We start from the raw sequence: 23,827 nt of genomic DNA, 5'->3' as shown, positions 1-23,827 counted from the left end.
AACACCATGATAACAGCTGAAATACCTGATATGGATGTCGATCCTGATGGTTATAATGTTGTGAAGAACTACATGATGCATGGACCTTGTGGAGACCTCAATCCAGGATGCCCATGTATGAAACAAGGAAAGTGCAGCAAACATTTCCTAAAGAAGTTCAACAATCAAACAACTTTTGATGTAGATGGGTTCCCAATTTATAGGAGAAGAAACACAGGTACAAAAGCCAATAAAATAATGTCTTTTTAGATAACAGATATGTCGTCCCTTATAACAGGAATTTGATGCACATATAAATGTCGAGCTATGCAATTACTCAATATCGGTGAAGTACCTATTTAAATATGTCAATAAGGGATCTGATAGAGCAACAATCGGTATAGAATGTTTAGATACTACCACAGAACGTGATGAGATCAAAAGATATCTAGATTGTAGATACATATCAGCTACAGAAACTTGCTGGAGGATCTTTAAATTTGACATACATCATAGAGAGCCAGCAATTGAGCGTTTGCCATTCCATTTACAGGGAGAAAACACCATAGTATTCCAAGAAGAAAGATGTCCTGAAAGCATACTAAACAGACCCGATATAGTAAAAACAAAATTCACGGAATGGTTTGAGGCAAACAAAGAATATGAGGATGCGCGAGACCTAACATATTCAGATTTTCCTACGCGTTGGGTCTGGGATGCAAGAGGTAAAAGATGTATTGGAAGAAAAAAGGGAAAGTCAATTGGTAGAATTCATTTCGCGCATCCTGCAAGTGGAGAACGATTTTACATGAGAATGCTACTTAATTTTGTGAAAGGAAGCACTTCCTTTGAAAGCATAAGAACAATTAATGGAGTCCGGTATGATACTTATAAGGAGGCATGCTACGCATTAGGATTATTGGAGGATGATAAAGAATGGAATGACTGCTTGGCTGAAGCTGCATGTTGGGCATCAGGAAATGAGCTGAGAAATCTGTTTGTAACGATACTAATTCACTGTCAAGTGTCTGATTCATCCAAACTTTGGAGGAGCAACTATGAAATTTTATTAGAAGATATAACATCATTACAATGAAAGAGATTTCAATTGGACGATTTATAGTTAACTGAAAAACAACTTGAATCGTATACGTTATTTGAGAAAGAAACCATACTTATGAAGATGGGAAAAAGTTTGAAAGACATACATGGAATGCCACTTCCAGATTCTACTTTGATGAATGACACAGGGAATCATCTAATCAATGAGGAACTAGAATATGACAAAGGTTGCTTAAAGGATGTACATGATAAATCATTCGCTCTCTTAAATGATTGCCAAAAGATAGCTTATGAAGCAATAATAACATCAATTGTAAATGAAGAAGGCCGCTTACTTTTTATAAATAGACATGGTGGTACCGGAAAGACATTTTTATGGAATACAATAATTTCCAAGTTGAGATCAGAATCAAAAATAGTTCTTCCAGTTGCTACTTCCGGAATAGTGGCTTTGTTATTACCAAATGGTAGGACAACACATTCACGATTTCATATTTCTTTGGACATCAGTGTAGAATCAACTTGTGCAATACGACAAGAAAGTCAGTTAGCCGAACTACTTCTGAAAACATCTTTAATCATTTGGGATGAAGAACTAATGGCAAATAAATTTTGTTTTGAAGCCTTAGACAGGACCTTGCGAGATATCCTCCGAGTGAAATATGAAAACAGCTCAGATAAGCCATTTGGAGGCCTTACAATCGTATTTGGTGGTGATTTTCGTCAAATACTTCCAGTGATTCCAAAAGGAACACGAGCTGATATTCTAGATGCATCACTCAACTCCTCATATTTGTGGCCATTCTTTACAATTTATGAGCTGAAACAAAATATGCAACTTTGTTATGGAAGAGTATTTGATTCTGAGGCCGTTGAAATTACTACTTTCGACAAATGGTTGTTACAAATTGGGGATGGATCCTTTTATAGTGATGTTGACAATGACCTTATTATATATGTATAATGCCATTCAATGATCCAATCGGGTCAATCGTCGAGGCAGTTTACCCATCCCTCTTGCAGAAGTACAATGACCCAACATATTTGCAAGAAAGAGCAATACTTACTCCTAAAAATGAAATGGTCCATGAATTGAATGATACAATTATGCAAATGATTCCAGGTGAAGGAAGAACATATTTTAGCTCAGACAATGTGTGTAAAGCAAGTGTCAACACTAATGATGAAGATCTGTTGTACCCAATAGAAATTTTAAACAACTTAAGATTTTCGAGAATTCCTAATCATGACGTACACTTAAAAGTAGGCACTCCAGTTATGCTTCTCAGGAATCTAAATCAAAGTGAAGGACTATGCAATGGAACAAGATTGATTGTCACACATCTTGGTAACTGGTCTATTAGGGCAAATATCATCTCCGGAAAGAACATTGGCTCGAAAGCAACAATACCAAGAATTATTATGTCTCCTAATGATTCAAAGTGGCAATTCAAGTTTAACAGACGAGAACTTTCTGTAGCACCATGCTTCGCTATGACAATTAATAAAAGTCAAGGACAGTCTCTCAACCATGTTGGATTGTATCTTCCTAAACAAGTATTCACTCATGGCCAATTATACGTAGCACTATCTCGAGTAACAAAAAGACAAGGATTAACTATACTAAATGTTGACGACGACATGGAAGATCCTATGTTCGTTAAAAATATTGTTTACACAGAAGTATTTCAAAATATATGCCCTCAAGCTGAAATAGAAACAGGTATTTCTTTATTTCATTCCATAATATTATTTTACTATACAAATTCATAACTGTTCAGTTAACAGTGCTCTGTTTTGGGACAAATAGGTACTCACTTGAAGACTGATGATGTAGATGAAGTACCAGGAACTCACACAAATACTATATAACTAAAGGAATTTCAGATAAGAACCAATTAATATTATTTCATTACCATTTATATTATACTTATTTGGTTTACAACATTTATCTACATTGGACTCACAGTTGTAAGACCTGCAGAGTTGACATGTTGAAAAAACTATCAACAACGGAATCAATAAACTCATTAATGTGTACTACTTTCTAACCTCATATGACTTATGTTACTATGGAATGGTTCTGAAGCTAGATTGATTTCTAATTTTTCCACCATATAATAGGTAAATAACTAAATCACATAAAAATTACCCCACAATATAATTGATTAACTCCAACCCACATGTTACCTATTAAATACAAATAATATTAAATTACAGTAAAGCCCAGCCCATGTACACAAATTTAATGATCCAATTGAATATACAGGACTATAATGACCCAGGTCAGTCATTTTTTTAACATCACGTTCTTAATTACTGTTGAGCTTATCCCTCCCAAGAATCGTTCTTTTTATATCTACCGTTGAGCTTCTTCCCCCCAAGAACTTATGAGGCACGTTTCCATAAAATTCATTGCCTTATCTTCCTTATTTGTAACTGTAATTTCTTTAATTGTGTATTAATCTTGTGATAATTGCTCTGCTAATTACTCTGCTAATTTATTCTCCCCTTTCATAACCCTTATTCTTGTAGTATATATAGATGGTTAGTGAATCATTCCCATATTCAAATTTACATTGTCTCTACTCCTTCTAATTGAGTTTTTACAATGACGACTTCTTTTCTTTCAGACTTGGTTACTGGTCGAGATGATTTTACAATAAGAGTAAGACTTTGTAGAATGTGGGATGCCATTAATCCCAAGAAAAATGATGAGTTGATCAGTATGGATATGATATTTATTGATGAAAAGGTACGTATTCCATTGATTCATTCTCCCAATTACATATTACTTTTGGAAGTTTGAATTCTCAAATTACTTACTAATTTATTCTTCTGTCAGGGTAATTTGATGCATGGTATAATTAGGAAAACTCATGTTAACAAGTTCAAAGACATGTTGAGTGAAGGTTCTGTATTTTTATCATCAAGAACTTCAAAGTTGTTGAAAACATGGGGGATATAGACTTGTTCAAAACTGCAATCAAGAATTTGTCTGAAAATATTGTTGAAATTCCAATAAACGGTTTCGAATTTATAAATTCAGGTGTGATTGACTCAAGGGTGAACAACAACACTGTCTTATCATGTCTATATTTATATTTAAATTCTTACCAATTACATTTTTAGTTATACGTCGCTGCAAAATATATTACTAAGATAAACTCATGATATTCTGTTTGATGACATTCACGACCTTGATATAGGTTTGCTCTTTCTATCCTATATGACAACTCCCTTCTAATGTATATTATCTATTCTTGATATATCAGTAATTTCCTATCACATACTTAATAAAATTGATAATTTTGAAAAAGGATGAACTTCATCATTCAAAAACATTATATTCCCGAGAAACACTATCAATATAAAACAGAATATGGCTAAACTAGCTATTTAAATTTAACCGGTACCTATCACATTATAGATTGATACTCTAACCTCAGAGTGATGTGTAAATGTTTAATAATACCCTAAACTCTTTGAATACGAGTCTTACATACGATTCTTCATCTTCAATAATCATAGATGTGGTTGGTTGGTAGTTTATTTATGTGTAAATGGAAAATAATTGCCTAAACTATTGGAATACAACACTTACATCCGAATCTTCTTCTTCAATATTCGTAGATGTGGTTGGTTGTTTATATGGAATTGGTGATATCGAGAGTGTTGGTTCAAAATAGAAGAAGAGGGATATCCACATTCTTACAAATTAGTAAGTCACTCATCTCATTTTAAGTTGCTTTACTTTGTTATCTCCTAACAATAGAATTATTTGATTATTGATTTATGTTTTGTCTGCATAGTTCGGCTAAAGCAAAAATTACCTTATGAGAAGAACTTGAGGAGAAGTTTTCTCCTTATTTGTATAACAATGATGCTGGCCCATATATAGTACTGATAGTGACTTCTACAACGGTGAAAGAATTTCGTGGTAATTATTTCCGATTTAGTTGTAGATACTAGGAATTTAACTGCTAATGTTTCGAATAAATGTCAGACTTTTGTTTTTAACCCATACATTGATAATAGGTGAGGTTAGCTTCTCCACCACCTATGCAAGCAAAATTTATGTAAATCTTGATATAAATTACATAAGATCTTTGGCTCCAAAATTTTCCACCATGTCCATAGAACTTCAAGTTATCGAAAGCTCTAATGTTAACAGTCTTCCTATTGAGGAAGAGATGTTTTTGAACCGAATGGACATTAAGGAGTTGTTGGAGGCTGAATGGAGCTCTGAACTATAGGTTCTTTTCTTATTATGCTTCTCGAATTTTTGGTTTCCCATTTAAACAGGATCGTTACGCTATTTCATGGTATTTATTTAAAACTATAGGAATACATTGTTACCGTGAAGAGCAAGATAAAGGAAATAGATAACTATTTTGGTTGGTACTACATTTCATGCAATGTGTGTTCGAAGAAGATTGAACCAACAAATAGGATCTATCGATGCAACAATTGCAATAAAGATTGCAAGTTTCCTTTGGTCAGGTAAGGATTTGTGAAGGACTGTGAACTAGGATTTTATATGTTGTGAATCAATCTAACTTATTATCTAAACATAGGTACAAGATACACCTAAAAGTGACAGATAGGACTGGAGACACTACTTTTACCATATTTAATGATGTGGCTGAGAAACTCATTGATACATCGGCTCACAAGTTGTTTAACAAGCTTACCACGGCTAACAATGATGTGCCTGTCTAAGTCCAAAGCCTCTGCGGGAAAGAATTTGTTTTTAAACTAAGATTAAATCATTATAATTTGAAAGAAGGGCTTGAGAATTTTACAATATCAAAGCTTTGGATTCCAGATGATAATTTGGAAGTACAATACAAACTAAGGAAAGAAGAAAAGGTATTGCAATATAGACTATGAATTTTAATTTACAATTACCCTTACTTAGTAATATATTTTGCCTATTGTTCTTCTTCCAGCGGAAGAACTTATCCAACAATGAAACCACCCCAAAGGATCAGGGAACTAACGGATTGACCAAAGAGATGGTAATTACATTTAATGTTTTAATATGCAACTTCAAATCAATTTAAAAATTAACATGGTTAATAAATATGTTGATAAATTTACTTTTTGCAGAACAATCAGGTATCTGTTGATGTGTTACTGACTGACTTGGAAGATCATGAGGATGAACTACATGTCACTAATGGTTCTAAGAGTAGGAAACGAAGAAACCTAATCATAGATGGTGAGTAATTAAGCGTTGCATACACAAATAAGGTCAAGAAGTAAAGGGATTAGTGTTGGTCATAAATGACAAGGAATAAGTGTTCAACACACAAATAAGTGGAAGAGTAGAGGGATTAGTGCTGCTTCTGATTCTTTTCTGTTGTTTGAGCTAACTTTAGTTGTTTCGTCCTTTTATATTTTTTAGTTTAGTATAATAACAACCCGCCTTTCAGCTTAGTTAAGTTGTTTCGTCCTTTTACCATTTCAAGTTTAATTTAATAAGTAGCGCATGTTGTCCATAGTGATGATATTCATACTTGTATGGTTTTATCCAAACTTAGACAACTTCTATTATTAATCTATTTGGTTGTTTTCATACGATGCCTTTGTCAACAAAATCAGATCTGCTTTTTCTTCTCTTATGTACCCCTATATCAGTCCCCACGTTGTTCAAGTTATTCCTTTCGTGCTTGCTATCTAGTCGTACGTACAGAGTTATGCTCTCTATTCAATACAGGAGAATTTATAGAGCTGCATATTGTCTATCACTACTGGGATGACGAGTTAACATGATATGTTTGGTAAGTTCCTCCATACTTTACCCAAATTTTCCTTCGCGGTATAACTTCTAAATCAATTCTAACAATCGCTTACTATATTCTTGCCTTTCAGAGTTGGTTTCTGGTCAACATGGTTCCACAATAATAGATATACTTTGTACACTTCGAATTTGTGTTGTTGATGAGGAGAACCTTGTGGTTCATAAACATCACGAAACGGTAGTGCAAATGCATGTTACTTACATAAAAAAATCCTACATGACACATCATATTCTATTTAAAATATATCACAATGGGTTGGATCAATTTAACTCATATTAAGTGTATGATACATTAAAGAGATGTTTTATGCTCATTTCAAATATTCACATACTATTGAAGTCATTGCGAACATGGATATTATCAGTTGGAGTTATAATTCCTTTATAGTTACTCTATATCTTATGGCTTATTCATATCCTTTATACTCTGTTTATTCAACTTTGTGAATTCCATTCCATAAGTTGCCTTTAAGTTAACAACTTAACACTTCTAGGTATTTCATGTTACATTCAATTTTGGACTTGTGTTGTTATAGAGGAGAAGCTTATAGATTATAAACACCTGTCAAATGGTACTTTGCACTAATACTAGAATGGGATATATAATTCAAAGTGGATATTTACTCATGGATGACTTAGTTTCTTAAAAGTCCCTTCCATAAGTTGCCTTTTAGACTAAAACTTAGCACATAGAGGTATTTCATGTCACATTCACTTTTGGATTTGTGTTGTTGAAGAGGAGATGCTTTGGGTTTTTAAACACCTGTCAAAAGGTACTTTCCATTCATTAACGAGATAAGTTCCACACAAAATGACTTAGTTACTTATAATTGCCTTCCACCATTTGCCTTTGAGGAATAGCTTCAAGTGGTTGTTGACTAATGGATGACTTAGCTACTTATAATTGCCTTTCATAAGTTGCCTTTACGGCTAAACTTAACACATAGCGGTATTTGTTGGTACAATCAATTTTGGATTTGTGTTGTTGAAGATGAGAACCTTTTGATTTATAAACATCTGTCAAATGGAACTTTGCACTCATTCACAACATAAATTCCAAAAAAACAAAAGACTTAGTTACTTATAATTGCCTTTCACCACCTACCTTTATGGAATAGTCTGCAACCAAAAGACTAGCGATGTATTCGTAGCACATAGTATCTGCCCCATTATTCAATCTATCCCATTTCCTTTATCGAGTACTTCTTCAATGTAATCCAGGTAGTGGCTTTCATGCACTTGAAGCTCATTTTTTATGCTTAAAGGCAGCCTAAAAGTAGCGACGCATAATATTAGTGAATATCTAAATTTTCCTTGGTCCTCTGGGTCTTTCTCAACAGTTGTATACCTGAAAAACATAACAATGTTCTTTTATGGAAAATCAAATGGTATAGACAACTATTTTCCACTCTATTTTATCTTTAACCATGGAGAAGCTTTCCCAAGTTGGAATTTTAGGGAATACTGATAAAGAGCATCCAGTTATGACTCAAAAATTTGATCACTGATTTATCTTTGAATTCATTCTTCGATGTAATCTTGATTTTTGGAATGTTATAACCTTATCCAGCTTACTGATGGAATCATATTGGAGAAAACACCATCTTCATTGGGTGTTCTCCTGATTATAGTTGAGTCAATGCTCGCTTATGATACATAGTGTCGTGTAAATAATTTTCACTGCAAGATCACATACTTGTTTTAGTAATCTTGCTGAAAATAATTATAGATTTCAAGTCTTGCAAACTCAGTTTGTGTGCTTGCTAACCTGGATGAGCCAGTTGGCCGCATCCAATCTTCACCTCCTAAATTAGTCAATACGGTTTCGTGTTGACGTTGTAATACCAAGTTGATGGAGTCGATCTAGCTTCATTTTAGTTATAGAATTCCTAATTACTATTGCTAATTAAAAAAAAAAATCCAGTTCATTTCTAGTTATAAAAAAATGTTTTTTATATTACTATATAAATACAATAAATTATAGTTGAAAAACAAATGATATATATAAATAATAGAATATTCAGGCTGAGACGCAAATATCTCAATTCCAACAAAAACTGATCAACTGGAAATGCAAAGGATATTCTGGCGACTATACTGAATAGTAGAAGCAAAAGTTGATCGCTCACAATTAGCAGGAGAACAAATTTCAAGACTATAAGATTTCATGTAGTAATGCTAAGTTAGTGCAATTTAGCGACAAATAAGTTATAAAATTCTTAATTATTTTTCATTTCTGTTTTATTTGTAAGAATATATATATAATTGAAATAACCACTAAACAACAAACTTAGTGACATTTACTAAAAAGAAATCACGTGTCATGTGGAAATAGATAAAGCAAACCTGAATAAAAGAGAAATAGCATAAGAGAAGATCAACAATTATCATAAAGAGAATGAGGGAATTGCAAATTTTGTGGCATACTCCATTACAACTTCCAATCAATATCTAAGCCTAGCTAAAAATAAAAATTTCCCTGGGAAAGGTTACAGAAAATATAAAAAAATTAAAGCCAACAAGGCTTAGTTATTTGAAGTTGGCCGGAGCAGGCTGTGGAGCGGCGGCGTAAGGCGGAGATGGGATGGGGAATTGTTTAGGAGATGGACATTGGTAACATTTGGTGAATAGACCAAATGTGTCAATTTGATGAATGAAATTGAGCATGCTAGCCCAACCACCAAATCCAAAGCCAATAATGAATACCCAAACAACTACAAATATGTTTATTGTGAATGTGCCTGCCCATTTTCCAACAAATCTTGGGGGTTGTTCTACTGCATTCTGCCATAACAATGTGTGTAATAATTAGTATTAGATTGATGATGAATCATAACAAGAAGCATAGTTTAAACAAATAATTGAGGGTTCAACAAGTGTCACATTAATGGGAGTGACATTAGGATCGGGGTCACTCATCATAGTACTACTCGGTTTTAAGTTTGGAGTTGAAGAAACGACATCGATCTCATTTTTCATATATAAGTAGATTATTGAATAACTTATCAATATGTACCGTTCAGCTAAATTGATTTACAATTATTGCCGATATATACATAATCTATACACTAATTATTATTATATGTATATTACATGTATAATGGTTCATAAAATCAATCCTAGGATCATTAATTTTTACTTTGTAAAGTTTAATATAGCCAGATTTAATGTATACCTCTCTAGCAGCAGCAGATTTGAAGGTGAACATGTGAGCAAGAGCAGGGATAATGTAAACAGTGAAGCTAACTAGAAGTGATCCAACTGTTGAATTTATTGGCCCAAAGAATGGGAAAATTATTGCTAAAAACCATATAGGAATAACCACAGGCAATCTTGCTGCTGCCCTTTTGCACAAACTGTTACAATCATGCATCCCTATGGCCTTCTCCCACACAAAATATAAGGGAGTACAAGCAAATCCAAATGTTATAAACTGCAATTACACACAACAAACCGTGTAAGATAATTACAAGTAAATTTATATGATTAGTGCAACGTTGATAACCTCGTAAAAAAGAACTAATTTGTTATCACATGTTAAACTATACTGATAGTATTGTACGTGTAAAATACATCTAGATTATCAATATATATAATTTAAATAAAATAAAATGATTTAACTTACCCAAGTTACATGTTTTAGCAAGTAGTGTACCTTATTTTCGAGTTATCAAACTTTTTATGAATATTTACGTATCTAAAATGCAAGTTATATATTCGATCTATTTATGAAAATAATTACAATGACTTGCCATATATATATATATATATATACACAAAAAACATACTATTTTGCATAAAATATATTTTACTCTTTTTGTCCCAATTTACATGATATAGTTTGAATTTCGAGAGTCAAAAAAGAAAATCTTTGACAACGATTTATTGTATGCCCTTAAAATATTAATTCTTGTGACTTATAATATATTTTTTATATAGTTTCTAAATATGTAAATTATTTTTTGAAAAACTTACCCATTATATATCCAAATGCACAGTCAAAATAAAGAAGTTTGACTCTTGAAATTTGAACTACGTCACATAAATAAAGACAAAAAAATATATTTTATACATATCATATAATAATATAAAAATAAAATATTTGCTTACTATTATTTTGATGAACGACTATACATTAGAGTATACCTGATGGATGAGCATGAGGATGACAGCCATGTCTCTTAAGGGTGTTCTAGGGAGAAGAGAGAAGGCATTGGAGTGATCAAGTAGCAAATCACCAAAGGCCCAATACACTGCTGCTCCTGATGGAAGTGTTAGTGTCAACACATACACTGTTGCCCATAAATATATTGCCTTGAACTTTTGTGGTTTCCACATTGCATGCATTACCTCTCTGCAGTTTAATTAATTAAGTTGGTAATTAATTCAATTTTAAATAATTAATAGAAAACTAAAATCCTTTTCTTTTAGTTAATTTCTTAAAGGTTCCAGCTGGTAATTATGCTTTTTTTTCCCATCATAGCCTCTTCCATTCTCATTGATTAATTGTGCAGGAAAAGCAAAAGTAATTGGAAAAAGAATTGTAGCTTTCCAACATTTAAAAAAATAATTTCATTGTTGCTTTTCAACTTGAAAAGGGTAAAAACTGAGACTTTTTTGCTTCTCATTCCTTTTTATTGAAAAAAAGAGATGCTGAAAGTTTACATTAACACATGCAAATAATGTTAGAATGAAATGTGAACACACAACTATACAAAATAACTACTAATTAAAGGATGTGGATACGTAGTGCAGTGAATGATGTTGCTTCTCCCTTAATCAGAGGTCTTGGGTATGAGTTCTGGGTATAAAAAAGATCTTTGGTAGTGAGTGCTTCTCCCCGAGTGGGGCCCTACGCATGAATTTGAAATAGCCGGATTCTAACACGGATACTAGACAACCGAGTGAGAAAAAAAAAACTATACAAAATAATGTAGCGTTTTGATAACGATTGGACATGGTGTCGTAAATGCTAAGATTAAAACTTTTATCGACAAATTGGATATTTACTTCTCAGAATATGTCGAAACATGTTAAGGTGAAGTCACTTTCAACATAATAACAATAGCATTAAAGTAAATTGTATTTTTCTACATTTTTTAGTTTATGGATTTATGGTAGTGAGACAAGGACCTCGTACTTGCAACATATAAATTAAAGGGTAATGTTAAATGATCAGGAAATTTGACCAGAATTTGACAATAATGAATAATACTAACGTTAAAAAGACGTAACATATAAAAATAATGTTTTATAGTCTTACACAGTAACAGCATGTCCCCCAAATGTATAGAGAATGTTTGTGGCTCCTGTGAAATATAGCACCAATTTGGTTGGTCCTGAGTGCTTCACCCCCTCCACCTTATTAATTACAAGAAATTAGAATGAAATCCCTTAATTAATAATGCATAATTAAGAAAATAATTATTAAATATATATCCAACCCCCACATACTGTTATGATTAAAGGTTTACTTAGACTAGAATCTTCAAACTTTGTATTCACATGTCACAACTCACAAGTGATAACAAATATATGATTTGAATCAAAGTTATTGATTCTACTGAACTCATAACCACCAATGTAGCTCCACCCCTATGTATACAACATATTGGGAGTTGATGCAAATACAAAATTTAGAGTCAGTAAATTTATAACGAGTTTGATCTTATTATATAACGAGTAGGTACCTGGCCATGGAGTAGTGATGCAACAGTAAGATACCAAGCAGTGAAAGTGGTCATCAACAAGCCAAGAAAAGACCAAATTCTATAATTGTGGAAAGAAGGAATGAAGACAGTTGTGGCACAACAAGCACCAAAGATATAAGTCCAAGTCCTCTTGTCCAAATTATCATTTATGTAATATATGTTACTGCAAGTCAAAATCAAACAAACAAATTAAAACGAAAAAAATATTGTACAATTTGGATGCCAAAAAAAATTAGTAACAATTACGAACCTTGCACAAGCAATGAGTTGAATAACTGATCCAAAGAGTAGGAAAGTGCAATTAAATGCCAAACCAACGTTTCTCCAATGCTTCCCTAGCAGCCCATCAAGAACTTCGAACCACTATAAGAAAAGTTAAAAACATGAGAAAATTTGGATGATTTTCTATTTAAATACAAATTAAATAAACTAACAACTATCAAATTCTAAATAATTTTCGTTTTCCTCCAACTTCGAATCACTACTAGAACCAAAGGTTTTTCCCACCGCAAATCAATAAGAAATTTGTGCTACAATACATGATTTTCTCACCAAAAAATGCACGATGAAGAATTGGCTCTCACTGAAATAGTAGGAAATATCCTATTTGTGTATGAAAACATTGCTATCATTTTTTTTCTCACTGATTCAATTAAAATATCTACAAAAATAGCAGTGAACAAATAAATTACCTGAATAACGTGATTGCGAAAATTGACTTTTTCTCTTTCTTTTCTGGTTCTATACTCAACATAGAGGATGCTAATGAGATAAGCAGTCCAACTACCCAATAAACCATAGAAAAGCTGAAATGAAATCCCAGAAATCATCCCCAATTGAGAAAATGAGTATGGCAGAGTCAATAGAACTTGAGCTACCTGACATTTGACAAATGAAAAATATAAGTCATCAAATACACTACTACAAAAACAAACAGGAATTAGCGACGGACAAATTTTGTAGTACCTGATTAGAGGCACAGCTAAACCAAGCATCATAAGTAGAGCCACCATGCCAGAAAAAATTGGAGATTTTGGACTTAACGTTAATAGACTTACCTTCAGTCTCCATTTCTACATAATTTCCAACAATTACTGTCTCTACTACTTTGTCATTAGAAGATAATGCCATATCTTCTTGCTATTCCTATTTAATTCCTCTCAATTTTTTTTTGAGATAACTGATGAAAATACGTATATATACACTGTTATCTCCTGTATTCAGATTAGCAAACCAGAAACTCAATTTTCACTTGTGTTTTGTGGTTAATTGTAGTATTTTTTTTGGTGTGTGGTTTTTACTGGAGAAACATGAATGAGAGGAGGCCTAGTGTGGTTATGTCTCACAAATTCATGTTATATTTATATTCAGACAAGTGAAGGTATTAGCAAATATCCCTTATTTCTTTTTTATTTTGGGATTTTTTTTTGTGGGTAGGGAGGGTGCTAATTTTCTTTTTCCTTTTTTTTTATTCCAAAAGAAGATTCAATTTTTTTCTTTTTATATCCAGTAAATAGAAAAAAATAATCTTATTAAGATCATTTGTAATTATATTTTCTCCTATAAAAGAATTATATAATTAAATCAATATGTTTCACCTGATTGTTCTTATGGATCTCGATATATTTGTTTGGCTAACTACAATGAAATATAATGTATTAATTTACAATTTTAAATGTATAAATTGAAGTAAAAGTACCTACTCTCTAATCACTTTACTTGTGGTCATTATTAAAATTAAATGGTCTATATTAGTTTTAAAAAATCAAAATATAATTAAGTATATTATTCTTGAAAATATAAATATTGACAAATTTAACATAGAAAATCTAAATGAAGAACAAATACACATACTCCAATACTATTATTGCTTAAATTACCTCTTTTTTATTTATTAAAGAGAGATTAAAGAGAAAATATTCATTAAAGAGATATTAACATTTTAATGGTTAAAATAATAAATAAAAATATTATAGTCAAAATATATACTTTCTGAAGGGGTGTTGAAATAAGAAGTGTGACAAGTAAAGTAGTCCGATGAAAGTAGTAATTAAAAGTAAATAAAAATAGAAATATTTCATTTTGCATTTGATTAGATTTTGATTCCGACACCTACTAGCAATATACAGAAGGAAATCTACGAATCCAAATATGAATAATAGACAACCTTTTGTTTTTGAAGCATCTCCTTCGTTTATATCTTCCACACTAGAAAGAGATGCTAAGAAAATTACATTGTTTAGATTAGTTCATGGCTAAAGCTCATTATAATTATTAAATAAAACCCTTCCGTTATTAAGAAAAAAATATGCACATGTCTTGTATTATACCCCTTATATCCCCCCCCCCCCTCCTTTCTTTTTAATGATCCAAATATCTACCAATAAAATTATGTCGACTAAAATAATTTTAGATCCACATTATATAGAATTTATTCAGTACCATCTTTTCACTAACCAAACGCAATTGTTCCTTGGATTTAAACATGAGCATTTTTGTCCTTTTGCACAAAACCTAATATAATATGCCAGCGTGAATGCCTCGTCCGCACGAGCAGGTTTCTCGTCTTCCCATATCAGAAATCTAGTGAGCGGTTGAATCAGAATTTTAATGTTATGGGTTATGAATTTTTTAATGGCTTGAGTTCTAAATTAGTACTATATTTATATATAATTTTTTTATATAAATATACTATTTAAACAAAAACCTACTAATTTGACCGAATTTATATCTGAACTTCTAGCTCTGTTCCTACAGTACTGTGATATAAATATGTATAACAATAATTTGGATGACTAAACTAATATATCTTATACTTTCTTTTGTTCACATTACTATAATCACTAGATGTCCTCCTTTATTTTTGTCCGTTGTAATAATGTGTAATGATGCTATATTTGAGGGATAATTAGCAATAATTATTATATATATACACTATTAGTGAACAATTCTAGCATGTTTAACTCATTTTTTTAAGGTTATTATAATTCATGTTTAGTGAATAATTGTAATTTCTACAAAAAGGAGAGAATATAGATGGGAATTGTAGGAAAGTAGACCAAATGATTGCAAAGCAAAAGGGCGTGGTCGCTTTATACCAAGAAGATGAACAAAAGCTGTTTTTTTCACATGGCTTTGGGAGAAGTCCTTTACAAACTCGATAATTCACTCTTCCAATTACTCTCCTTTTTTTTTTTTTTTATTGAACCTCATAGAAGTCTGTATTTTTTGGATGTGCATATAAACTTTGCGTTAAGCGTCGACATGAGAATCATACGGGTCAATTGCTCTCTTCTACATTCTACATTATTAATTTCGACCGTATTAATCAATAGAGGAATATTAGTTTAACCCAAAAGGGTCTTGGAAACTTATATACTCTTTGAAAATTGGTACATCATGTTCCTTTGGTCACATGATCAAATAAGGATTATCAAGATTTGGTATACAATTTGTATCGTATAGGACTCTTCTAGATATAGAGTTTGTATTCTTGTAGGAGTTAACTACATCGGTTGTTCCTGTATTTTGTATCTATAAAAGAGCACCTTGCTTTTTCATTATTAGAATAAGATCGATACTCTATTTTACCACATTTATCATGGTATCAAAATGTTAGCAAACAATAACAAAATAATGACAAGAAATAATAACGAAGCTGCCAGTTCTCCATACACGCTGCAACCAACTGATAATCGTGGAGTGTCTCTGGTCACATGTTTGCTCACACAAGATAACTATTCGACGTGGAGGAGGGCCATGAGGAATGACTTGTTGGCTAAATTAAAGTTAGGCTTTGTTGATCGTAGTCTTCAGCGACCCACAACAAACTCTACAAATGAAGCCACCTAGATTAAGGGGAATTCCATGGTAATATCTTGGCTTTTCAACTCTCTTCATCCCTCCCTTCACAGTAGTGTAGCTTTTTTTGATACGACAGGTGAACTTTGGAAAGATTTGGAGGAGCGATTTTCACAAGGGAATGCTCCTTGAGTTCACTAGTTGAAGATGGACATCGTAAATACACAACAACATAATCAAACAATGAGTGTTTACTACACAAAATTGAAAGGATTATGTGATGAGTATGGATCATATTCTCAATTACCAAACTGCAGTTGTGGTGCTATTAAGGAATACATAACATAAAGGAAAAAGAGAAGGTTCATCAATTTCTAATGGGATTGAATGACAAATTTAATGTTGTTCGATCTCAGATCTTAATTACTGAACCATTACCAACTCTTGCTCGTGTGTATGGATTAGTAATCGTGATGTCTCAAAACTATCTAACGTATTGAATCCTCCCCAATAAGTGGTTTATCAAAAGAACAATATAACCAGCTCATGGCGCTTTTAAGCCTCAATAACTCCAAAGGTATTGATTTAATGGCTAACTTTGCTGGTAAGGCTGTTACTTTTCCTGCCGCTAATTATGAATGGATCTTAGATTCAGGAGTGTCTGATCATATAACTTGTCAGAATAATTTTTTGTCTAATGAAATAAAGTTTCTCTTTGATTCTAATATAACTATTCCTGATGGTTCTTTTGTTACTGCTAATACTTGTGGGGATGTGACTCTTAATTCTTCAATAACCTTAAATCATGTTTTACACGTACCCATGTTTTCTTGCAACCTTATTTCTATCAGTAAGTTGACACAATCATTGAATTGTGTTGCTCATTTTTTCCCTTTCTTTTGTGTTCTGCAGGACTTAGCCACGAGGAAGCTGATTGACATGGGTAAACTGAAGAATAGCCTTTATTATTTTCAAAGCCAAGCACTAGTTCTAGCTCTTTTGTCAAATAAAGACCAGACGGTTTTGTGGCATCAACGTCTTGGTCATGTGTCTTTTAGTCATTTGTCTTTCATTTTAGAACTTCAATTTTTTAATTTTAATAAGTTGGATGACTATTGTGATGCTTGCCACCGAGCTAAGCAAATTCGGAAGTCATTTCCTGTTAGTTCTATTAAATCTAAAGAAGCTTTTGATTTGACTCATTGTGATTTATGGGGTCCATATCATTCACCTTCATTGTCAAAGTCTCATTATTTCTTGACCATCGTGGATGATTTACCACAACTACTTGGGTGTATTTGCTTAAGGTTAAAACTAAAGTTTCTCATTTATTAATTTTCTCTCTTGCCATGGTAAAAAGACAATTCGATAGTCTTGTTAAAATCATTCGTAGTGACAACGACACGAAATTTACTAATAGTTCACTTCAACAATGTTGTCGGGAAGAAGGAATCTTAAATCATTTTTCTTGTATCTCTACACCCCAACAAAATGGTGTAGTAGAATGTAAACACCGACATTTACTTGATGTCGCTAGATCCTTAAGGTTCCATATGCTGGTTTACCAATAAAATTTTGGAGAGAGTGTGTTCTAACAACAACTTATTTAATAAATTACACACCATCACCCATTTTGTCCAGAAAAAGCCCATATGAGTTGTTATTTTCCTCAAAACCTTCTTATGCACATTTACATGTGTTTGGATGTCTTTGTTATGCTTCGGTTATTCCACGATCTCGTGATAAATTTCATGACAGAGCCACACCTTGTATTTTCCTGGGTTATCCATATGATCATAAAGGTTACAAGGTCTATGATATGAAAACACACCAAGTATTTGTTTCTCATGACGTGAATTTTCATGAAAGAGTTTTTCCTTATAAAGAAAATACTCTTTACACTAAAAAAAATCAACCACGAGTACCTTTGCCATTGTCGATTGATGATTCTAATCAAACTTTGCCAAGACAAATTCCACTACAAGAAAATCTTGATCTAGGCATAATGCATCCAAATTTGGCTCCAAGTGACACCATAACTATTGAACAATCACCAGGTCAGATTATTGAACCATCAAGAGCACCCATTGTTCCAACTCTACCTCAACACATCAAAACCCAACCAGCTGTTACGATCCGAGAGTACCCCCTAGATGTAACACGACATACAAAACTTTGAAGAGCCTTATACACGTCTCTTAGCATATCATAACATAAGAATATAAGAAATTTTGTGGAAATTTAAATCTTTTCTTTACAATCAAAGTCTTTTATAAAAATAGCCGGGAGTCTATGACACTATGTCTCAAACCATCTACAATACTTGAATAACACTTTAGGACATAGCCCATACAAAAGCTCTAAAAGTAAAATAAAAGACATAAAGGGTAACAATGGGTTTGTCTTCGAAGCTATGAGGACTCACCAAATCTTCAACCCCATGCTCCTTAGAAACCTATCTTCCAAGAATAGTACTCAAGTCTCCAAACCCTACACTTTGTAAAAATTTAGAAGAAATATGGGTTAGCACAATTAAGTACTAAGTATGATAGCCATGCATGAAAAACCTTTGAAAACATGCTAAAAGGGACATTTTTGTTAAATGCATGCACTTTGCTAGTTTAAAACCATCATTTGGAAAATAGTGTGAAAACCCAATCATGAGCATACAAGACATCATGAAGTAACATAGGCCATAGCATGGTAGACAACAATCACCACTAGTGTACATAAGAGATACCATTAAGAACATATACATAGTCAATGCAATCTAGTGTTAACATGACATGTGAGCAACACTTCATGAGCCATCTTAAGGCGAGCTTGTGCAATGCATGCGTAAGACTCCATAATCCCACCTACACTAAGCAAGTCACTTTAGATCCTCAGTTATGTTTACCCTTTTGTAATCTCATCCTTAGCCTATCTCTCATAGACTAGGAAACATTCACTTTTAGTCAACCATATCAATAGAATCAACTCATAGCAACATGCAACATTACAAATAGCCTTGACATCGAATGCAATTACCATTTAGACACAAGCACATTCATTACATGAGTCATCTTGACAAATATGAAACCTAGCATAACTACTCTTAAAGCCAACTTGTGCAATGTATGGATGAAGTCCCATACCCCCACCCATACTAAGTAGAACTCCTTGAATAGCCATAGCACATCCTAGACTTGACCTTGTGGGAATTAGCCTCAATTGACATAGACTATGTGAGCTAACATGGAATTTGGTGTATGCCCCACACCGAAAAGGGGTGTCTTACTTGCCTAAGGTAGAACTAAAATATATTAGCTTGGAAATGAATCCAAATGGCTAAATGACCTACGGGGGCACATAGTTATGGGATAAGGAGATTGCTACAAAATTTCATCCTATCTAGCGGGGGAGTTTCCATCTCATGAGATACATTGTAGAAGTCCTTCCTCTCTAGCGGGGGAGATTCCATCTCATATTCAATATCCGCTCGGTGCTAGGCTAACTTCCCACAAATACATGACTTAGTCTTGAATTGAATTTGCAAGCATGAAGGAGTATCTTACCCTCCATCCAACACAATTTATAAGGATAGCTTATAGATTCATTAGGTGAGAATGGACTTTCAACCTAAGATCTTTATGATAGACTCAATTAGGTGAGAACTAACTTTCAACCTAGAATCTTCAATATGTGAGGAAAACTTTCACATTATACTCATTATGTGTGTATGAGAATGAACTTTCAATCAACACAATAATATCATCACAATCATGGAATCATCATGTCTAAGTGTGTGAGTGAGAATAGACTTTCAACTACACCACAATTACAACAAAGTCACGATCCTTTTATTTTCTCAAAAGATGGTCTTACATCATGAACACATGACTTTCACTAAGCATGTATAATATCATATATTTCCCCTTTAAGGACTAAATACCACATTTACTCAACACATCTAGCATTCATTATATAAGACATGAACATAGTCTTAGCTCAAGTAATCTAGTCATTAAATGCATGTGTCATGTTGGTGGAGTCTTTCTACAATAACACCACATACAATTAAACACACAACAACTTAGAGTATAATCATGTTCATAGAATATACACATAAAGCTACAATTTGGCATAAGTCTCATGTCTTACCCCTCTTGGATCAAGGATCAAAATCAACCAATCTCATTTAGGATTACTACATTTAACATGGAAGGCAACATGATTCAAATAACTCAACTAATACAACATAATCTCATAATGTTCAACTTACTACAACTTACCCTCATCATAAGGTCACAATTTGGGGACATGGGGTTCATAATTTCTTGGGGAAATTCAACATCAAAATCCATAGAAATTCCTTAATTAATACATAATACAAGTAATCAATACATTATATCCACAATTATACCACATTCTACTAAAGTGATTCAACATCCCAACTTTAAGATCCAATTTGAGGATTTGTAAAATTCATGGATTCATTGTAGAATTTATCATAAAAATATCATAAATCAGTAATTAAACCATAATATAAAACAATTGAATCATTTTAAAACGTTTTGAGAAGAATCCATGACTTGGAATAAAAGCCCTAGCTTTGGAGAATTTTCTAACTTTGGAATTGAAAATTGAAGGACTTCATGGATGAAAAGTTAACCATGAATCAACACTACCATACCTCCTTTGAAGAATTTTCATCAATTTGATTGAAAAAGGTGAGTTCTTGAGCCCTAGACCTTGATCTCTTGCTCTCCAATGGAGGTTCTTAGTGAGAGGATTTTTGGGGGATAAAGTTAGTTATGATTTGGGGTCTTGGGGATTGTGAAGTTAATAGGTTAGTTATGGTTTAAAACACCTTATATAAGTCTATTAAAACGACCCTAGAATAAAATAATTAAATTAGGAATTAATTGAAACTACTTACCTTTGGCCAAATTGGAGGCAACTTGTACAAGCATGACCTACGACCTGCCCCCCACGAACCGTGAGTCGGTCCACGGGGCGTGCTGCAGGTTCGTGGTTCATGACCTATAGGTCCTCATCATGGCCTTGACCTACACCCCATGACCTACGAGGTGTGGATGGACCTACGCTAGTAAGTGTCATCCGTAGGTCACCACATTTTTGACAGCCTTTTAGTTCTAGGCAGCTTTGGGGGTTAGACTTTAGGGTCCTCCTCAAGGACCCTTGGTTGGTCCTTGGGGGGTCATACCTTGACGTTTAACCCCTAAACACCTCAACCTAAGCTCGGGAACTCGCTTTACAACCTTAACCCTCACATCAAACTCAAAAACCCTCACGTAAGGCTCTAGTTTCACCTACTATTTTTAGGGGGCGTAACACCAGCTCATCTTAAAGATTTTCTAGTTAAACTCTCTAACAGTAATAAAGGTTCTTCTTCAGGCTCATCCAACACAACTTGCTCAAGTATTGGTCCAGTTTATCCTTTATGTCACTATGTTTTCTACTCCAATTTTTCCACAACTCATACATGTTTTCTTTCGGCCATTACCCACAATAATGAGCCAACATCTTACAAACAAGCAGTACAGGTAGAACACTAGAAGAAGGCCATGAGAAAATAGTTGGAAGCACTTGAACAAAACCACACATGGATATTAGAACATCTCCCTATACATAAAAGAGCTATTGGTTGTAAATGGGTTTAAAAAATTAAGTTTAACTCTGATGGATCAATTGAGTGTTATAAGGTGCGCCTTGTCGCTAAAGGATACAATCAAGTAGAAGGTTTAGATTATAATGAAACATTTGCTCAAGTTGCCAAACTCACTACAGTTCGTATCCTTTTAGCCGTTGCAGTTGTGCAAAATTGGGATCTCCATCAACTGGATGTGCATAGTGCTTTTATTCATGGAGATTTACATGAAGAAGTTTACATGCAACCACCACCTGGATATTTGTCAGCTGAAGATATTAGAGTTTGTCGCCTTCGTTGGTCACTTTATTTATTAAAGCAAGCCTCAAGGCAGTGGTTTGCTAAGTTTTCTACCGCTATTTTAAGATTTGGCTTTACACAATCCAAGGCTGACACTTCTTTATTTTTGTATCGATGTGGAAATTCTTTTGCAGGCGTTCTTGTATATGTAGATGATGCCATTGTTGCCACCAATGATTCATTCAATTTTAAAGCTTTGAAAGGCTACTTAGCATCTTGTTTCCTATAAAAGATTTGGGTCCTCTTAAGTATTTTCTTGGTCTAGAAGTTGCTATCAGTTCAGAAGGAATAGTTCTTTCACAACGAAAGTACACGCTGGATATTTTAAAAGAAACGGGGATGCTGGCATCTAAACCAGTAAAATTTCCCATGGAGCAGCCTCAACGTTTAGCTTTGGATGAAAGTTCTCCTCTTCACGACCTTGAGCCTTTTCGCAGATTAGTTGGGAGGCTGATTTATCTCTCTTTTACTAGGCCCGATATTTGTTATTCAGTTCATTTGTTATCTCAATTCATGTGCCGGCCTTGACAGAATCACTGGTTAACTGCTCTCCGAATATTGCGTTATTTAAAGCTTGCACCAGGCCAAGACATTTTCTTTTCAATACCAAGTTGTCTGTCTATTAAAGGATTTTGTGATTCAGATTGGGCAAGTTGTCCACTCACCCGTCGTTCAACCAGTGGGTATATCATATTTCTTGGTCATTCACCTATTTCATGGAAGAGCAAGAAACAAGTGATAGTGTCGCGTCTTCCGCTGAAGCAGAATACCGTTCCATGGCAACAATTGCTTGTGAGATTATTTGGTTACGACAATTACTTTCAGATTTATATGTCCCTCATTCGGATCTAGTTCCTTTATATTGTGATAGTCAAGCCGCACATCATATTGCCAATAATCCATTTTATCATGAATGGACTAAGCATATTGAGGTGGACTGCCATTTTGTTCGGGATTGTATTCAACGGGGATTGTTGGTCTGTCATCACATTTCAACACAACATCAACTTGGTGATGTTTTTATTAAAGCTTTAGGTGCGCACCAGTTTCAAATATTGATTGCCAAGTTGAGCATTCGGGACCTCCATGCTCCAACTTGAGGGGGCGTAATAGTGTACTTGGTAGTTAGTTATATATATACATTAGGTTGAATTTTGAATTATCAAGATTTGGTACACAATTTGTATCGTATAGGACTCTTCTAGGTATATAGTTTGTATTCTCGTAGGAGTTAACTACATCGGTTATTCCTGTATTTTGTATCTATAAAAAAGCACCTTGCTCTTTCATTATTAGAATAAGATCGATACTCTGTTTTACCACATTTATCAAAGGATTCAAAAAATAGTGATACAACATAGGTTGTGATTGAGGGACCCGACCACGCTTGAATGGCAATAATGATACTCAGACCATTGTTTAAGGGTACTTGTGACATAATTTTTATTTTTTCTCGAACCACCGCAATTGGTATAATTTTTGTCACAGTTTTTTCCCGTCGAGTAAGGGTTCTGT

At 33.5% G+C, this 23,827-nt stretch overlaps 4 protein-coding genes and 2 long non-coding RNA genes across 6 annotated transcripts; 5 read left to right on the top strand and 1 right to left on the bottom strand.

The window, feature by feature from the left end:
• Nucleotides 1-6: 6 nt before the first annotated feature.
• On the top strand, nt 7-1,075 carry LOC125864175 (uncharacterized). Its single transcript, XM_049544089.1, has 2 exons — nt 7-180; nt 278-1,075. The coding sequence occupies exons 1-2, from the start codon at nt 7-9 to the stop codon at nt 1,073-1,075; spliced, it is 972 nt and encodes a 323-aa protein (XP_049400046.1).
• Nucleotides 1,076-1,162: 87 nt separating this feature from the next.
• Nucleotides 1,163-2,005, top strand: LOC125864174 (uncharacterized). The gene has a single exon (XM_049544088.1). It carries the CDS (start codon nt 1,163-1,165, stop codon nt 2,003-2,005), a length of 843 nt encoding a protein of 280 aa, XP_049400045.1.
• LOC125864171 (uncharacterized) lies at nt 2,005-4,009 on the top strand. The gene is made up of 3 exons (XM_049544087.1): nt 2,005-2,764; nt 3,675-3,796; nt 3,887-4,009. Exons 1-3 carry the CDS (start codon nt 2,005-2,007, stop codon nt 4,007-4,009), a joined length of 1,005 nt encoding a protein of 334 aa, XP_049400044.1.
• A 25-nt stretch (nt 4,010-4,034) lies between these two features.
• Nucleotides 4,035-4,943, top strand: LOC125864782 (uncharacterized). Its single transcript, XR_007446274.1, has 3 exons — nt 4,035-4,132; nt 4,675-4,762; nt 4,854-4,943. It is a non-coding gene; the product is annotated as an uncharacterized LOC125864782 (long non-coding RNA).
• Nucleotides 4,944-5,084: 141 nt separating this feature from the next.
• Nucleotides 5,085-6,285, top strand: LOC125864777 (uncharacterized). Its single transcript, XR_007446269.1, has 5 exons — nt 5,085-5,297; nt 5,387-5,544; nt 5,619-5,913; nt 5,994-6,062; nt 6,154-6,285. It is a non-coding gene; the product is annotated as an uncharacterized LOC125864777 (long non-coding RNA).
• Nucleotides 6,286-9,201: 2,916 nt separating this feature from the next.
• LOC125864741 (auxin transporter-like protein 2) lies at nt 9,202-13,807 on the bottom strand. Its single transcript, XM_049544808.1, has 8 exons — nt 13,525-13,807; nt 13,251-13,436; nt 12,809-12,921; nt 12,538-12,721; nt 12,111-12,208; nt 10,994-11,201; nt 10,023-10,280; nt 9,202-9,631 (listed from the first exon to the last, which is right to left on the bottom strand). The coding sequence occupies exons 1-8, from the start codon at nt 13,687-13,689 to the stop codon at nt 9,377-9,379; spliced, it is 1,467 nt and encodes a 488-aa protein (XP_049400765.1). The 5' UTR covers nt 13,690-13,807; the 3' UTR covers nt 9,202-9,376.
• Between the last annotated feature and the right edge of the window lie 10,020 nt (nt 13,808-23,827).

This window comes from Solanum stenotomum, chromosome 5, assembly GCF_019186545.1.
Source record: "Solanum stenotomum isolate F172 chromosome 5, ASM1918654v1, whole genome shotgun sequence".
Lineage (NCBI taxonomy): Eukaryota > Viridiplantae > Streptophyta > Magnoliopsida > Solanales > Solanaceae > Solanum > Solanum stenotomum.
Note: the sequence above shows the minus strand (reverse complement) of the source record. Positions and strands in the feature narration are given on the sequence as shown.

Excerpts from the sequence above, each read along its gene's own strand:
- LOC125864174 (XM_049544088.1), top strand. The coding sequence starts at position 1,163 with ATGGGAAAAAGTTTGAAAGACATACATGGAATGCCACTTCCAGATTCT.
- LOC125864175 (XM_049544089.1), top strand. The coding sequence starts at position 7 with ATGATAACAGCTGAAATACCTGATATGGATGTCGATCCTGATGGTTAT. Across the intron at positions 181-277 it reads ACAATCAAACAACTTTTGAT|GAATTTGATGCACATATAAA; the intron begins GTAGATGGGTTC and ends CCCTTATAACAG.
- LOC125864741 (XM_049544808.1), bottom strand. The coding sequence starts at position 13,689 with ATGGCATTATCTTCTAATGACAAAGTAGTAGAGACAGTAATTGTTGGA. Across the intron at positions 12,922-13,250 it reads TTCGCAATCACGTTATTCAG|TGGTTCGAAGTTCTTGATGG; the intron begins GTAATTTATTTG and ends CTTTTCTTATAG. Across the intron at positions 12,209-12,537 it reads CATCACTACTCCATGGCCAG|GTGGAGGGGGTGAAGCACTC; the intron begins GTACCTACTCGT and ends GTAATTAATAAG.
- LOC125864171 (XM_049544087.1), top strand. The coding sequence starts at position 2,005 with ATGCCATTCAATGATCCAATCGGGTCAATCGTCGAGGCAGTTTACCCA. Across the intron at positions 2,765-3,674 it reads TCAAGCTGAAATAGAAACAG|ACTTGGTTACTGGTCGAGAT; the intron begins GTATTTCTTTAT and ends CTTTTCTTTCAG. Across the intron at positions 3,797-3,886 it reads TGATATTTATTGATGAAAAG|GGTAATTTGATGCATGGTAT; the intron begins GTACGTATTCCA and ends TTCTTCTGTCAG.